The 17912-nt window shown below is 40.6% G+C and overlaps 1 protein-coding gene across 1 annotated transcript in view; it reads left to right on the top strand.

Moving 5' to 3' along the window:
- The window catches only part of ABCA12 (ATP binding cassette subfamily A member 12), a 266663-nt gene extending 265130 nt beyond the window's left edge, over nt 1–1533 (top strand). Inside the window, exon 54 of the mRNA XM_070732222.1 lies at nt 452–1533. Within this exon, the coding sequence (XP_070588323.1) occupies nt 452–529 (78 nt within the window). The 3' untranslated portion in view covers nt 530–1533. The remainder of the gene's footprint in view (nt 1–451) is intronic.
- Nucleotides 1534–17912: the final 16379 nt, after the last annotated feature.

The following is a 17912-nucleotide window of genomic DNA, read 5'->3' as shown; positions in this document are numbered from 1 at the left end:
TCCTCTTCTTCTTCTCCTCCTCCCACCCAAATTCCGAGCTTTTATTTATTTCCTAATGAGTTTGCATGCATTATTTGCTTTTACATTGATTCCTATGGGAAAAAATGCTTCTACTTACAAAGTTTTCTACTTAAGAACCTGGTCACGGAACGAATTAAGTTCTTAAGTATTGGTACCACTGTACTTGTCTTTGTCTGAAATTCTTTCCATCTGGTGTCTGAAATTCATTTAGGTTGAATGTAACGAATTTGGTTAAATAAGAGCTGTTTGAAAAGAAATGTCTAAGCAGTACCTACTGATTTCATCATTCTTGATAAGCATCTGTTTTAGTTTAATAATCACAACATGAATGCTTTAATTTCATACTTATACTAGGTGTAAGAAGTCCATTTAGAAACTCTCTGAAAACAATATGTTTAATTTCATGTACTATGTTTTTGTTTCGTTTTAGGTTTTCATCAACTTTGCTAAAACTCAGACTAGCCCTGAAATTTCAGATGCAATAACTTATACAACTTCAGAAGCTTAAGGGAACCGCTATACTAAGCTTTATGCCAAAACATCTTGACTACTGTATTAAAGCTTTTCTTTGCAGGTTATTTTATCCATATTGTAATGTAGACTATGAATCTAGACACTTCCCTTTATATCAGATTGATCTTTTACTTCTTTCTCATGTTTTTTTATACATAAGAATATATAGCAAATACAAGTATATTTCTCATTGTGTATTTATAAAATTCTTTCAATTCTCCAGTTCCCAAGAAATATATTCAGTGAAAAAGAAGGGCTGCTTTGTGTTAATGAATATAAACTAAAAGATTGCTATATAGAGACATTATGACAATGTTAAATAAAAATATTTAAAATAATTGCATAATCTGTTAATTTCTAATCTTTGTTTAGCTCTTGGCAAAACGAAATGTTTGTAAGGATAGAAATATATGGAGATATATAGCAAATAGTATGGATAAAAACCAGTTTTAGGAATATTTTCTTTCCTTTTCTTTAAATGTCTTTTTGTTGCTCAACTTTGCACAATGTTGCTTACCAAAAGGGAATAGCAAGATGATGGGTCTGGATGTATGAAAGCATGGCAAAAGATATTTCCATCACAATGTCCAAAATTTGGCCACCTATAACATATTCTACTTGGAAATTTGTATTATATTAATTGTGGCCTCACTATTTCATGTATGTTTCTTTATCTTGGAAATAAACAAAAGCATATATTATACTCTGTAAACATAAATGAGTACTAACAATTAATTTTATTTCCTGTACATCAATGGAGAATAAGAAGACTTTTATTGCAACAGGATTTGAAAGAAGTTTGAAGAGACAGGGAACTATGAATTACATTGCACATTCTTTTGGTGAGCTGGAAACAGGATAGTGTTTTGCTCAAAATAGTCTTTGCCTGTGTTATATATTTCAAGATCAATGGAAGGGAAAGCAGTCAGAAATCACTGTTAAATTTAGAATTACCCTGTGGTAAGATGGGCAGCTAATAAAATAAATCAATCAGCAATGGAGAGGAAATGTAGAGTGGAATTTTCCTAAAAGTTACAGTTGCGTTTAATCGTTTAATCAAATTTCCTTCATGTCTAATGACTTCAAAATCATGTTCATGCAGTTATCTTGCTAAGATGATTAAACAAGTTTTCTTCTGGGATGTTTTTGACTTCTACAACTCGGTGTGTGGATGTTGAGTCCAGAAAACATCAACTGGGTTACAACCTATTGAACAACATTATAGATATAGGACACATACAGTATAAATATGACATATGTTCCACATCATTCTTTAATGCATCTTAAAATTGCTACAGACACTTCACTTGCAGTGATATAGGTGATTGATAGTCAAGAATAACAATAAGAGAAATGTGTGTATGTTTTCTAATTCCTTTCCCCAAAAGAAAAAAAAGAGCATTAGAGCAAAGCAATTTGCTAGCATAATATATTATCTCAGTCACCAAGGAACACTAGGAAGCTATTTACTGTCATGAATTCTGTTGCAGCAGGAGTGGCATCTGTTAATAGGATTATTATTTGGCCCCGAGATTCTAATCTGGACTCCTCAAAGCACCACCCCAAATCCATGGTGGCATTGGGTTGGGAATTTGAAGGCTAAGAGGAAGAAAAGCCCAAGACTGGGGGGGGGGGGGAGTCAATGCTCCTAAATAAACCAGATACAGTACAACAAAGACTGAGTGGATACACGCTTGGAATCTGCACTATGAATCTTAATTGCCTTGGAAGCCGAATAAGACACGGACACATAACTGGATTTTAAAATGGGTCACTTTATTGTTATGCATAATCAAATTCTTAAAAGACCTGCAGAGGTAAGGAACAAAAGGGGGCAGAATCCCTGTCAAAACATTTCTAAGCAGCTATGGGCGAAGCTCCCTGCTGACCAAGGGAAGGTACCCCTGGCCTTTCCCTTGCTTTCTGCCACACGACTTGACGTGGGAAGGCTCACCCCAGTTCCCCATTAAGAGGTCCCGACATAGGTCCTTGCCCACTCACTGGCCGAACCTGTGCAGTCTGTTGCAAGGCTTTCTAGTTCTCTGGGGGCGATCTCACACTTTCATGTGAGATCCCCCCTGGTGACCTAACAACGGAGCCTGTGTCATCGGCTCCGTCGGCAAATTCCATCAGCGGGTGGACCCGCTGCCTTCAATACTTAGAGGTGATCCAAGGTTAGGAACAACTAGCAAATGGTTTGTGCTCATTTTGTTTCTCCCAAATGCTATTTTATTCTTAAATCTTATTATTTTCTTATACTGAAACCAAATGCCAAACAAAAACATTATGAAGCTATATTCAGTTCTTCAGATTCTGCAGAAGACCTAGCCCTAGGACCATAAATAATGTGACCAGCTGTTTACAGAAAAGAATGTAATGCATTTCCGAGTGCTTCCTAGCTCTTTTTCTGCTTTTCAATATTATTGCTGTTCCCCTCTTGCATTTGACTGCATGACACACAGCATCAAATTACTTGTTTCTTTAATTATAGAATTGCTGTAGCTGCAAAGAATTTAGGGATTGAATGCTAATGCTTTGAAACCAATCTCTAATTTCAGGCAGCGCTTCTCTTTATGATGCCAGTGGCATAATGCTGAGTACAAGAGGACTCTTCTTCATTCTGATTTGTCCTGTGCTATTTTATGTTTGATTGAGAGAGATGAAATGAGAAAGCCATCCTTTGACAAAATAAACTATTGATATGGTTTAACAAACTTTAGCATTAGGTTATCACTTACATGAAATCAAGTCCATTTATAGTATAGGTCTCCTGGCTTGGCAGGGGGTTGGACTAGAAGACCTCCAAGGTCTTTTCCACCCCTGATTCTTTCTACCCCAGGATACGTTTCATTACATTAAGACACTGGAATATGGGGTGGTATTAGTACATTTGTTACCATTTCTAACTGCAGTAACAGTTTTTAAAATATACATATGCATTGGGTGGCAGCCTGGAAATAAGCAGAAGTACCATATAAGAAGATTTCTGGATCTTTCAAGATCACCCCTTGAGAATAAGATATTTTGATTCAGATCTTATATCCTGAATGAAGAATAAAATTAAATTAGTGCACCCTCAACTTCATATTGTTTAAATTAATCTAAACTCATAGTATAATTTCTAGCACTATACCTGAGGCATTATAGTTCCCCTCCCTGATGAGCAGGCACTCAGGTTTGATACAACTGCTATTGAGGAAGTCCTGAGGAAAGTCAATTCTCGGAAAGCTGCTGATTCTGATAATATCCCTGGGCAGGTACTTAAGGAGTGTGCTGACCAGCTGGCCATCGTTCTCATAGACATCTTCAACCTCTCATTGCATCAGGACATGGTTCCATCATGTTTTAAGTCTGCCATTATTGTACCAATGCTACCATAAACTATCATGTCATGGCTTAATGATTACTGTCCAGTTGTACTCACTTCCATTATGATGAAGTATTTTGAGAAATTGGTTTCATGCTTTCCTCTTACAATTGACTCATTACAGTTTGCCTATATGAAGAGCACACTTGAAGGAGAATACTTATGTGCAAATGCTGTGTTTTGGCATTCAACACAATCATTCCTCAGCATCTGGTGAACAAACTGGGCCTAATAGCTTTTAATATTCCTTTCTGTAATTGGATACTGGATTTTCTTATTGGTGGACCCCAGTTTGTATGAGTACAGGTTCCCCACAGCACGGTGTTTTCAGTCCACTACTGTTCACAACTGTTGTGCCAAATCTGTTACAAAACATATTGTGAAGTGTGCAGATGAATGGCAGTGGCGGTTTTTATCTGGGACAATTTTCTTATTGGTGGACCCCAGTTTGTATGAGTACAGGTTCCCCACAGCACGGTGTTTTCAGTCCACTTCTGTTCACAACTGTTGTGCCAAATCTGTTACAAAACATATTGTGAAGTGTGCAGATGAATGGCAGTGGCGGTTTTTATCTGGGATGACAATGAAGATGCTTATAGGAAAGAGGTGAAGGTTCTGGTGGACTGGTGCAATAAAAGTAACCTGGTTCTACATGCTAATAAAACAAAGGTGATCATAGTAGATTTTAGAAAGAGCCAGCATGGTCATACTCCACTCAGTATCGTATCAAGAATGTACTGTAGAGGTAGTCCACAGTATTAAATATCTGTGGGTGCAGATAGCTAACAATCTGAACTGATCTCTCCACATGTCATCCTTAGTGGTGGTATTCAAATTTTTCCCTACCAGTTCTGTGGATGTGGCTTAGTGGATATGTCATGTGACTGAGAGGTGGCACTTTGCTGAAAGTGACATCTAATTGACCATGGCCACTAAGTCACATGCCCACTCCCACCAAACCACACCCACAGAACCCGGTCAGAAAAAAATTGCATTAATATTATATTTTTCCTTAACATCATCCATTCACTGAGGCCCTGAACCCTCTGCCTGCTCACTACCTGCTCTCCCTTAAATGCAACATGTCACCCTGTTTCCCCTCCTTCAGGCTGATGTTGTCTGCAAATTTATAATTTATAGTTTTATCAATGTCCAAATCTTCTTCCTGCTTCTTCTTGTTTCCCTCTTCTTTTATTTTCTTGCTTTTATTTTTGGAATTCTTACTATCCTTTCTCAGTTCAGTTTTTGTGCTGCAAATAAAGTCTGCAGTGTCCGCAATGTTAGATGACAGTTTATTTCTCTGTAATTTTATAGAGTAATCCTTCTAAGACAATATAAATCCTCTTCTTTGAAGTGTTGTAATCTCCACATGCAAGTAATTAGAAATGTTCAGTCATAGTCACCATAGATAAGATGTTCTAAAAGCCAAAGTCAGGAAACAGTTTATATGTACAAGATCTTCTCTTGCAATTAGTCCTCCAACCAGCAGGTGGCAGTCTTATTAATTCTACAAACATATTTTCACTTGTTTATATATTAAAGGTTAATTTTCTCAGCTGATAAAAATCATTTCAGTAAAGTAAAAATTCATGAAGATAATTTAATAATCATATTTTTTAAAACCATCAATCATTGGGTTTTAGTGTCCTTTCAGAAGCTTTCTGCTATTGTGCTCTGCCAATTAGCGCTTCCTCTCCATTTTTTTTCAATCTTTTGTTCCCATTTGAAATTGAAAAAGAAAAAAAACAATCCAAGCTGAATCACTCACCAGCACCATTCTTGGTTCTGTTCCTCATGTTCCAGCACATTCCTTGGTTCCTCTCTCCAGATGACTCCAAGCTTACTTTAGAAATCCTTTCGCTGCGGTGTCGGCTTGGCTTCGTTGACTGATTTCACACCACCTCTGGTGTGACAAGCCAGTTCGTCTGGTGGGGTATGCCAACCCTAAACCAGACCCCCAGCAGCGTCCCCGGCATCATCTCCCCTTCAGGCTTAGTTCCATCGGGTGGTTGGGATTCAGAGTTCCTCCATGGGCGAAGGGGAACTCCGTGCTGCCAGTGCCATTGACCCTGCCCATCTTTCCTGGCAATAAGTCTTTGAAGGCATATTCTTACTATGTTAATTTCACTTATTAAAACAATCCTTTTACTAATATTTTAAATCAGGTTTTTATTAAATAATGTATGGTTTTCTCCACTGCCCACCTCAACCTTTTGAAAGAGAAAATGATTTTCAACACATGCCTAGAAAATAGAATAGTATTTTAATAGAAGTCTGGATAGTTAAATCCTCCATCACTTCTATGGTACTTCATATTTTTTTAAGGCTTTAGTTACCTCATTTTCCTCTATGCTGGTAATTTGTAGCAGATTCAAAGGATCATTTACCATCTTATAGCTTTTTTAAAAAAAAATTAATCCAATTGCTTCAATACTCCAATACTGGACCATCAATCCAGAGGATTGTGTAAAAGCTAATTAATTCCTGATAACCACAGTCTCCTCCTTTGTACTGCCCATTCCATTGAAACCAGGTGTATCCAACAAGTCCAATATTCTACAGGTGGGTTACCCCAACATGTTTCCATAATCCCTAGTATATAAATCATACCCATATGCTCCACAATATCCAGCTCAATCTGTTTCTTATTCATACTTTAGTCATTAGCATGGGACATTGAAAAAAATGGGTTTTATTCCCTTTGATCAGTTTTTCTTTTCCTCTATGCCTGTATTTCTTTTGATTCTTTGTTAAAATAGTAATTTCCAAAGCACTTCACTTTGCATTTATATACAATCCATTAGCTGTCAATTTGTTATTCACTAATGATCATGATTCCCACTTTCTTACATTATACTGTAGTTTCTAAAAATAAACTACAAACAATCTCAGCTTTTAGAAGATATCACCCAAAGCCAATTTAATTAAGTAAAAACACAAGCTTGCCTTGTTCAAAATTTCAAGCACTTTTGTCAACAGACAGTTAGTTATAGTATTTAGAAATTATAAGAGAAAGTAACTGGTTGTATTGGAGATAAAATTTAGGGAGATAATCTACTTCCTTTCCTTATCTATGTGTAAGAAATATATAACCTCTTTGATCCTCACCCTTTGATTCTCACCCTGAGCATGCCTCTTTCAGTCTAACTTGGTGAACATCTTTCTGTTTGCCAGGTCAGCCAGTATGTCCTTCATTAAGGGGAAAAGGTACATGTTCTCCACACACATAGTTTATTCCCCTAAAATTAATGAATAATTTCATCATGTGATCCTTCTTTTCTTTGAACCGAACAGAAGCTGAAATGCAGGATTTAGCCAGTTGAACCAAACCCCGACTAGATTTTTGTCGATGTACTTTCTTAAGTCCTTCATTTCTTTTGGGGTCATGGAACACATCTTTGGTTTAGGAAGTTTCACCGTTGGCAGGATTTCAATTGTACAATCAATGGGGCAGTGGGAGGGCAGCACATTGCATTCATACTCACTGAACATCTCTGTTAGGTCCCAGTACTCTTTTGGGATGGAATGGGTTGGGCCCCCAGTGTCTGCTCCTATGCGAATTTCAAGTATCATATTTTTCGGAATATAAGACGCACCTTAAATTTTGAGGAGGAAAATAGGGGAAAAGAATATGTTTACCAGGTATTCATCTGGCTAGTGTCCTTAGTCTGGTCAGTTTCAGCACATTATTTTATCCCCTGGTTAAGGGCTTAAAAAAAGCTTTATTCTGAGACAGTAACAATGAAAGATCTTCCAAGTCAGTAAGAGCTGGGAACATCATTAGCACCTGGAAAGAAACAGTCAGAGCAAGTAAAGCAATGGAAAAAAACCCTGCAAAGACTTAGGGCTTGGAAAACCTTCTTCGCAAAGAGTAACAATGAAAGAGCTTGCAAGCCGGTAAGAGCTGGGAACATTGTTAGCACCTGATTAGGGCTGGAGCAAGTAAAGCAAAGGGAAAAAACCCCTACCAAGACAGGTTTTGGAAAGCATTCTTCACAGAGAGTAACAATGAAAGAGCTTGTAAGATCTGGGAACATCACTAGCACCTGGTTAGGTCTGGAAAGAAACATTTGGAGCAAGTTAGACCAATGGTAAAAAATACCTGCAAAGACTTAGGGCTTGGAAAACATCCTTCACAGAGAGAAAGAATGAAATAGCTTGGGAACATTAATAGCACCTGGTTAGGGCTGGAAAGAAACTTCTTCGGAGCAAGTTAGAGTAATGAGCTGGGGTGGCACAGCAGGTAGAATGCTGTACTGCAGGGCACTGAAGCTGACTGTAGATCTGTAGGTTAACGGTTCAAATCTCATCACCAGCTCAAGGTAGGCAAAATGAGGACCCGGATTGTGGGGACAATATGCTGGCTCTGTTAAAAAGTGCTATTGCTAACATGTTGTAAGCCGCCCTGAGTCTAAGGAGAAGGGCGGCATAAAAATCAAACAAACAAACAAACAAACAAACAAGGAAGAAAGAAAGAAAGAAAGAAAGAAAGAAAGAAAGAAAGAAAGAAAGAACCCTGCAAAGGCTTAGGGTTTAGAAAACATTATTCATAGAGAGAAACAATGAAAGAGCCTGCAAGGTAAGAGCTGGGAAGATCATTAGCAGCTAGTTCGGGCTGGGGGGGGGGAAGCTACATTCAGAGTATAATTATCAGCCTCTTTTAGGGAGGAAAAGGGTGCGTCTTATACATGGAAAAATAGAGTACTCATTTTCCTTAAATCCTGCCCTCTGTAAGGCAACTCCTTTCTCAGGGCCATTTTGAGGGGAGAGTGGACCTTTTCTTAGTCTCATTTTCTTATCTCCCCCTTCCTATCATATCATTGGGCCCCACTTGTCCAGTCAGGACAACCTCAGAATTACAGCCTCAGTCATTTTTGGGACTATCACAAAGTGGATAGTATCCCAATATTGATGTCAGGTTTCTGAACAATACCCCCAAAAAATTAAGAATCTCAAGCAAATCAGCAAGAAAAATCCAGTTGTTTATTAGGAGTGCTATGTCGGCACAACCTAAGTGAAGTTAGCTCTGGCTTCACCCAATTCGTGACTTGCTTTTGACTGTTCTCCTTTCCCCCAAGAGTATGTAATCAGTAACATTCCCCAACAAAGCAATTTTGTGAACTTACAAGTCACTCTCTCCAGCCATTGTCTTTGTGGAGATGGCCTTGACTTCGGCCAGTATATATAGTAGATAATGTATCCTTTTGTGTGCCTATATGTAATATGTATGTACATGTATGGACTATATGCATAGGATTAAATAGTATATTTTGGATGTTTAGTAGTAGTGCATAGACAGGGAAATTGTATCTTGTTGAAGCCTTTGAGGTGAGGAGAGGCCAGGCACCCTAAGTCTAATCTTTGATGTGAGTGACATCAAGTTGGCCATCCCCTTCCAGTGAGGTCTAGGACTGTTTGCCTCCACCACTTCACCGCGCCTGTTTCGTCCCCAGCCTTCTGCCTCCCGGCCATTTGGCACTGCCTTTTCTTCCTGGCTCTTTTGCTGAATGGGCTCAAAAGCACTTTCACCCTGGCCTTTTGGACGCAAAAGACACTTTGCCATCAGCCAATCAGAGGATTCGTTCCTTTTCATCCCCTTCCACTCTGCCTGTGTGTGTGTCTAGAAGCAGCCTTTTTAGGAGAAGGAGCAGGAGTTTTATATTTTAGTTTATAATATATTTATATAGTATATACTATATTTTAGTAAGGCAGATATTGAAATAACAAATGAGTGCAGTTTCCCTGTCTTTATCAAAAACGTATTTCATAGAATCTTTTCTGGTTCAGTGATTCTAAAATAAAATTACATCCCATCCTTAAGAATCCCACCTCGTTCTTCATTCCTTGTGCTTTTTAGGAGAAGAAATGGGAGGGGGTAGCCTCCCTCTCCCCCCCCCCCGTGTGCTCTGTGTGTACTTTTTAGGAAAAGGAATGGGAGAGGCAGCCACCCTCCCTTCCTTTCTCTCCCCCTATGCTGTGCATGTGTGTGTGTGTGTGCGTGCACGCATGCGCTTTTTAGAATAAAGAATGGGAGGGGGTAACCTCCCTCCCTCTCTCTCCCACCCCGTGTTGTGTGTGTGTGTCACCTTGAGTCTTCTGGAAGCCAGCACAAGACAAAAGCGGCAGAAGAGGCACCTTTGGAGCCTTTACCACCTTAAATTGTGAGAGAGCCTGCCCAAGCACTGGGCCAATTCATTGCACCCCTCCATCTCTGTGCGCCTCTTGGGCTCGCTTGTCCTCCATCCACCTCACTTTTCTCAACAATGGAGGCTTCCTGGCTACATTTAGCCTCATCACGCTGTTGGCGGGTCACTGCAATCTTCTGCTACCTGGAAAGGTTTCCCTGCAGAAGATGCCATGAGCAAGTTGGGGAGGGGGAGAGAGGGACAATTTGCATGCTCATTATCAGGTATCATTAAGTTATTTAGTTTTAAATATTTCAGTGAACTCGAGTATTGGATTGTTTTTTTGAAATTTGACAATATGAACCATTTTTCAAAAAGTCTACAGAGACTTTAATAACAGGAAGCAGGCAAAAAACTATTATAAAGCTGCATTTTTGCTGATGTAAAATGCATTAACCCTCAGTGGAATTATGCTAATGGGCATTCCATGTGAAGTGGACCAGTGGTCCCTGTTCTGCCAGCATGTGCCACACGCCCTTAATTACAGGTTAATTAATCCAAGCAGACACACACCCAGAATATAATGCAAATAAATGCAGTAAGTGTACCTGGGATTAATGTGCCTGAACTTCAGATTGGTCAATAAGTTGCCTGTGTTTATGACAACGAATGGTGGATTGGCAAAGTATCTGACACATCATTTGTAAAATATGATGCCTTGATCAACTTTATGCATCCATGTGGGCCTGCACAATCATTTCATTGGCCTAGCAGAAGAGATTCCTGTTGGATTCCTGAACAACATATTCTAGCAGTTCTTCCAGTACAGAAAGAATGAAATCACTCTCAGACATTACCAAGGTGTAGGAGAAAAAAAATCTCTAAAATCTCTAAAACAATCACTCACAGGAATAATGCACATTCTTCTTAATGTAACAAAGAGACAATAGAAAATAATTCCTTCATAAAAGATCTCAAATACTGTACTATGTAACCAGTGAGTTACCAAAAAATAATAAAATTATAGACAGGACAAGATATGTGACAGATACAAAACTTTTCAAAACAAAATGTGTGCACTAATAACATATTTCTTACATTCACTTTCATTCCTTCCTCTTTGTCTCACACATTCCAGTTAGAAGAGATTGGAGGAACTGAAGAGATTTTCTCTCTTGTCACCCTCCAAACTAGGGCTGTCAAATGCAGTTCTCCTCTGCGTGCCAGCAGGGTGGGGGGAAATGAGACGGATACCTCCTGCAGCACCCTGCTGGCCAAACGGGACATGGGGGGGCACTCGCAGCCCCAGGCACCTCATTTGCATCCTCAATGGCGTCCTGCAGCACTCTGCTGGTCAAAAATGGGCCATGTGGTAGCCTCCCGAAACAAAAGATTGTTTAGAGTTTATGAAAGAGATAAACCAGACCCCAATTTGTATTAATAAACTTTTTCTTATATGCAACTAATAAACAAGTTTATCTTTTCAGTTTAGGAAGTTTAAAAGCTATTCCTAGATGAGCCTGAATATGATTTTAAAAGAGAAAATAAGTCACATTAAAATATAAAATAACTGTGTTACTTGACAGATTACAAAATCCATATTATCTCCCCCTCAGGACCCCTTAAGAACCAAACTAAGAACTCATATCTAGGTAACAGGCCAGCAGTTTTGTTAATGTATTCAATTGAAGCAGTGTGGCAACAAGTTGTCCATACAATATCGTGGAGGATTTGCAGGAATTGAGACTGCTATTTTTCAATGAGGTATGTTATTTAATCCAAGAAAAAAGCACCCTGTTCTGTTATAAATATTTATGCAAGCATAAAAGTGCCCCCCACACAAAAAGAAAAATACATTTCTACTGATTCTAAGACTGATTTGCATTTTCAGGCATATGCAATTATGTACTCAACGACTCTTTTATCAGAAATGGGAACAGATTCAAAATAGAATAGCTATTAACAAGCAACTTTCATTCTGAACTACATGGGTGCCCTATTCTTTTTCTGCTACAGTATCTTTCTTTCTCCCCTCCCATCCAGGGAGGTTCTGACCTGGTACTAACTTGTACTGGGTCTCCTGGCAGGTGGAATTCGGGATTCCCCAGCAGAGCGTGGGGAACTCCATGCCACTCTAACGTTGGCCGTGCCCCTTCTCCCTTCATTGGTTTGTTCATTGTATTTCCATTTTAAGTCTTTATTTAATTAATTAATTAATTATAAAAATATCAGCCATTCTTTTATATATACAGTGTAATATCTTTTGCCTGTTATCATTCTTATAGGCTATCATTTTCAAATCTACTTTCAGCTTGGTCTCAGTCTTGTCTGATGAAACATGTTTCTCTTGCATAACATTTATTTATTTATTAGATTTGTATGCCGCCCCTCTCCAAAACAGCGGAGGAGGCTGTCTAACAGTAATAATAATAATAATAATAATAATAATAATAATAATAATAATAATAATAGTAGTAGTAGTAGTAGTAGTAGTAGTAGTAGTAGTAGTAGATTTGTATGCCACCCCTCTCCGGCTCACAACAATAATAAGCAATGTACAAATTCAGTATTTAAAAACACAATTTAAAAACCCTTATTAATAAAATAATCACACAACCCAATCAAACCCTACATAAAGCAGTAGTTAGGGCAGGTGTCAATTTCCCCATGCCTGGTGGCAAAGGTGAGTTTTCAACAACTTACGAAAGGCAAGGAGGGTGGGGGCAGTTCTGATCTCTGGGGGGAGCTAGTTCCAGAGGGTCAGGGCCACCACAGAGAAGGCTCTTCCCCTGGGTCCCGCCAGACGGCATTGTTTAGTCGACGGGACCCGGAGAAGGCCAACTCTGTGGGACCTAACTGGTCGCTGGGATTCGTGCAGCAGAAGGTGGTCCGGGAGATATTCTGGTCCGATGCCATGTAGGGCTTTATAGGTCATAACCAACACTTTGAATTGTGACCGGAAACTGATCAGCAACCAATGCAGACTGCAGAGTGTTGGTGAAACATGGGTGTACCTAGGGAAGCCCATGATTGCTCTCGCAGCTGCGTTCTGCATGATCTGAAGTTTCCAAACACTCTTCAAAGGTAGCCCCATGTAGAGAGTGTTACAGTAGTCGAACCTCAATGTGATGAGGGCATGAGTGACTGTGGGCAGTGACTCCCGGTCCAGATAGGGCCGCAACTGGTGCACCAGGCGAACCTGGGCAAACGCCCCCCTCGCCACAGCTGAAAGATGGTTCTCTAATGTAAGCTGTGCATCGAGGAGGACGCCAAAGTTGCGGACCCTCTCTGAGAGGGTCAGTAATTCCCCCCCGCCAGGGTAATGGATGGACAGATGCAATTCCTTGGGAGGCAAAACCCACAGCCACTCCATCTTATCAGGGTTGAGTTTGAGTCTGTTGACACCCATCCAGACTCTAACAGACTCCAGGCACCGGCACATCACTTCCACTGCTTCATTGACTGGACATGGGGTGGAGATGTGCAACAGGGGTATCATCAGCATACTGATGACACCTCACCCCATACCCATGGATGATCTTGCCCAGAGGTTTCATGTAGATATTAAATAGCAGGGGGGAGAGGACTGACCCCTGAGGTACCCCACAAGGGAGAAGCCTAAAGGTCGACCTCTGACCCCCCACTAACACCGACTGTGACCAATTGGAGAGGTAGGAGGAGAACCACTGAAGGACAGTGCCTCCAACTATGAGATCTTAACAATGTCAGACAGAAGCCATCATTTGTGTTGGAGACTTTGGCCTGCCACAAGCTAGAATGTAGAATAATACTATGGGAATTTGGGAGGGGTGATTGTATGAGAGGGACAAATACTAGCCACAACCAATTCCTTCCAGAGATTCAAAATTATCCTTTGTTTGGCACCTGCCCGGAAGTCGATGCGAGGATTGTGGCTGTTGAGAAAACCAGAGTGGTTCATGTGATTAACTTGTGGGTGTGGGGACAAGGAATGAACTTTAAAATAGGTGGAGAATCCTGGAGGGATTTTAGATTCGGGTTTTCACAATTTGTCCCAACATGACTCTGTTAATAAATTGGAACTTAGAGGAATGCTGAGCCACGGACTCTGCTTTATTTCTCAGATGTTAATTGCAATGCTGACATTAACCCGAAACTTAAATTAATTTTATCTAGCTATCCCAGTTTGGGGCGTAGTTTAGGGTCCTGAGCCTCAACCATTAATCCTTGCAGTGGGAAAACTCAGGTGATATGGAGAAAGAAGAGCAAGTCACCAAAGGACAAGCCAGGAACCAAGCAATAGAATTGTAATGAACTCCCCCTCACTGACCCAACAGATTATGCAATAGAGTTTGAACCTGGGGCAGCTCTTCCAAAACCCAAAATGTACTCCATGACCCCGAAAGAAATAAAGGAGTTGAGAAAATACATAGATGTAAATTTGGAGAGGGCTTTTATCCAACCTGTAAAGCCAAGAGTTGCCACCCCAGTGCTTTTCAAGAAGAAAGACTGGTGTGTGTGTGTGTGTGTGTGTTGAAGCTGGTAGTTGATTTTAGGGATCGCAACTGCATTTGTGTGCAAAACACCTATCTTCTCCCCCTCATGAAAGACTTACTAAATCACCTATCCAAGGGAAAGATATTTACCAAGCTGGATTTGAGAGAGGCTTACTATAGTATAAGGATAAGGGAGGGGGATGACTGGAAAACCGCTTTCAACTGCCCCCTGGGGAGTTTCCAATTTAGAGTAATGCCCTTCGGGCTGCAAGAAGCTACCATAGTGTCAGTGGCGGCAGGTAGGTCAGCCTGGTCGAGTCGACCACCTGGGTTTGCACTTGTAGCAGTACCTGCTGACCTCAGATTGACTTGACTGGGGCTTGCAGTGACAGAGCCATGTGCGATGAAGATGTGATGGTGGAGATAGCAGTGCCAGCAGAGCTAGCTAGACAAGGCTGGGTTGGGGGGGGGGGAGATTGGTAACTAGGCTATGCGCCAAGTGCAATGGAGATGTTGTGGTGGAGCTAGTGGCAGCCAGTGGAGCTAGCCAGGCAAGGCTGGGTTGGGGGGGGGGAGATTGGTAACTAGGCTATGCGCCAAGTGCAATGGAGATGTTGTGGTGGAGCTAGTGGCAGCCAGTGGAGCTAGCCAGGCAAGGCTGGGTGGGGGGGGGGGAGATTGGTAACTAGGCTATGCGCCAAGTGCAATGGAGATGTTGTGGTGGAGCTAATGGCGGCCAGTGGAGCTAGCCAGGCAAGGCTAGGGACTTTAGGTAGCAAGGCCACGTGTCATGTGCGATGGAGATGTGGCGGCAGTGGAACTAGCCAGGTAAGGCCTGGGACATGGATGGGGGAAAGTGCAGTGGCAGCAGTCTAGGCCGGCCCAGGAGTCTTGCATGCAGCCTCAGGGCTATGGTGGAAGTCAGGCAGCAATGGTGGTTGAAGTCAGGTAGCAATGGTGGGTGAAGTCAAGCACCAATATTATGGCGGGCAAAGTCAGGTAAGCAATAGCACAGTGGGCAAGTGAATGAAATGAGGAGTGACTGAGTGGGAAGGAGCGGGGCCAGTTGGTGGTATGATGCCCAGTTTTCTGAATTGTGAAAAATCGTAACAACTGGTTCGCCTGAACCCGTGTGAAACAGCTGAATCCCACCCCAAACATAACACAATAATACAAACCACTGTTGCTCTAATGACAGTTGTTTGCTATATTTTGACAGTTGCTATTTAAAGAATATTGTCGACTAAATCTTACTGCTCTACATCACAAAATTCTTATGATGAAATAATAACTTGCCTGCTCTAAATATCTTTTGAATAGAGATTTATGACTTCAAGTAGGATTTCACAACAGAAATATCAGTGAGTCTGTTATAAATTGCTTTTGGAATCCTCATTCTATCTTTTATTGGGCTTAGAGCATTTCTATCTCAAGTGATAAATTTCCCTATAAGTGCTTTGTATGCTTCAATAATTAGAAATATATGGAAGAGGTTTGTGCATGCACGTTTCTCATTGGTATCTTTAAAAAAAACATATTCAGTTAAAAAAAGGCAAGATGGGCTGAAGATGTTACTGAAGAAAAATGTGCCAAATAATTTGATAAATGAGAGAAAAAAATACATGTTAATAAAGATTTTTCAAGAACCAAGTATGAGCATAGGAAATAGATTAAATTAAATTTCTTCATGATTTTTGTCCTTCTTAGCCAAAAAAGCAATTATGTGGATTATTGCTCAAGTTTAAATTTTACTTAAATTTGGATGAGCTACAGAGTTTATTTTATCAACTCTTGATCCTCGAATGTTTGGATCATCAAACATGTTAGGAAGCACCTAAATAGCAGCAAGATTAATTTACTTCAGCAAGAAGCAAAAGACACTGGATGCTTAGATAATAGTGAAAATTAATGTTAGCTATACCAGTGGCTCAAACGCTTAAAATGTTTAACCATTAGAACTTATTCAGATAATAAATTTAATTTTCATGGTTTTTTTCCTATTTATAAAATTAATCCCTATGATATTGGTTTGAAGAATCATCACGTTTTCTATGATCATATAATATTTTTTTAGGGTATAATTTGTTTGATTTTTCTCCACCATAAATAAAACATAAATGAATAAAAACACAGCGTCAATGCCTAACAATATATGTGTATAGAATTTTCTTATCTAATAAACACTTAATGGAGCATCTTAGCTTTCTTTTTTATTTAAATGATCATAACTTCATCCTTCCAACATTTAAGCTATAATAATAAGATATTTAGACTATAGAAATTAAAAAAGCCCACTTCAATGCCTAACAATATATACATATAAAATTTCCTTATGTATTAAGAAAACAATTTAGTCACTCCAACAATTAAACTAATTAACAAATAAGGATAAAATTTATCTATTCAAAATACAGTAATACCTCTACTTATGAACGCCTATACTTGCAAACTTTTTGAGATATGAACCGGGTGTTCAAGATTTTTTTGCTTCTTCTCATGAACCATTTTCCACCTACAAAACCTCGCTCCTGTCTTGGCTGCTGCTGCTGCGAGAAGTAGAGAGGGACAGCAAGAGGGGAAGCAGTGGCAGGCAAACGAAGCAAGGCAAACGGAGTGGGGGGGGAGGGACAGCAAGAGGTGGCAGACCGGACGAAGCAAAGCAAACGGAGTGGGAGAGGTGGAAGGCCAGATGAAGTAAAGAGAAAAGAGTGGGGGGAGGGACAGTGAGAGGTGGCAAACCGGCTGAAACAAGGTGAACAGAGTGATAGAAGTGGCAGTCCGAATGAAGCAAGGTGAAAAGAGTGGGAGAGGTGGCAGTACGTACAAAGCATGGTGAACAGAGTGAGAGAGGTGGCAGTCTGAACGAAGCAAGGTGAAGAGTAGGGGGAGGGACAGCGAGAGGTGGCAAACCGGATGAAACAAGGCGAACAGAGTGGGAGAGGTGGCAGTCCCAACGAAGCAAGGCAAAAAGAGTGGGGGGAGGGACAGCGAGAGGTGGCAAACCGGATGAAACAAGGCAAACAGAGTGGGAGAGGTGGCAGTCCGAATGAAGCAAGGTGAAAAGAGTGGGAGAGGTGGCAGTCCGTACAAAGCATGGTGAACAGAGTGAGAGAGGTGGCAGTCTGAACGAAGCAAGGTGAAGAGTAGGGGGAGGGACAGCGAGAGGTGGCAAACTGGATGAAACAAGGCGAACAGAGTGGGAGAGGTGGCAGTCCCAACGAAGCAAGGCAAAAATAGTGGGGGGAGGGACAGCGAGAGGTGGCAAACCGGATGAAACAAGGCGAACAGAGTGATAGAGGTGACAGTCCGAATGAAGCAAGGTGAAAAGAGTGGGAGAGGTGGCAGTCCGTACAAAGCATGGTGAACAGAGTGAGAGAGGTGGCAGTCCGAACGAAGCAAGGTGAAGAGTAG

The sequence above is a fragment of the Erythrolamprus reginae genome, chromosome 1 (assembly GCF_031021105.1).
Source record: "Erythrolamprus reginae isolate rEryReg1 chromosome 1, rEryReg1.hap1, whole genome shotgun sequence".
NCBI lineage: Eukaryota > Metazoa > Chordata > Lepidosauria > Squamata > Dipsadidae > Erythrolamprus > Erythrolamprus reginae.
The sequence above is the reverse complement of the archived record's forward strand: the minus strand, read 5'-3'. Positions and strand labels throughout refer to the sequence as shown.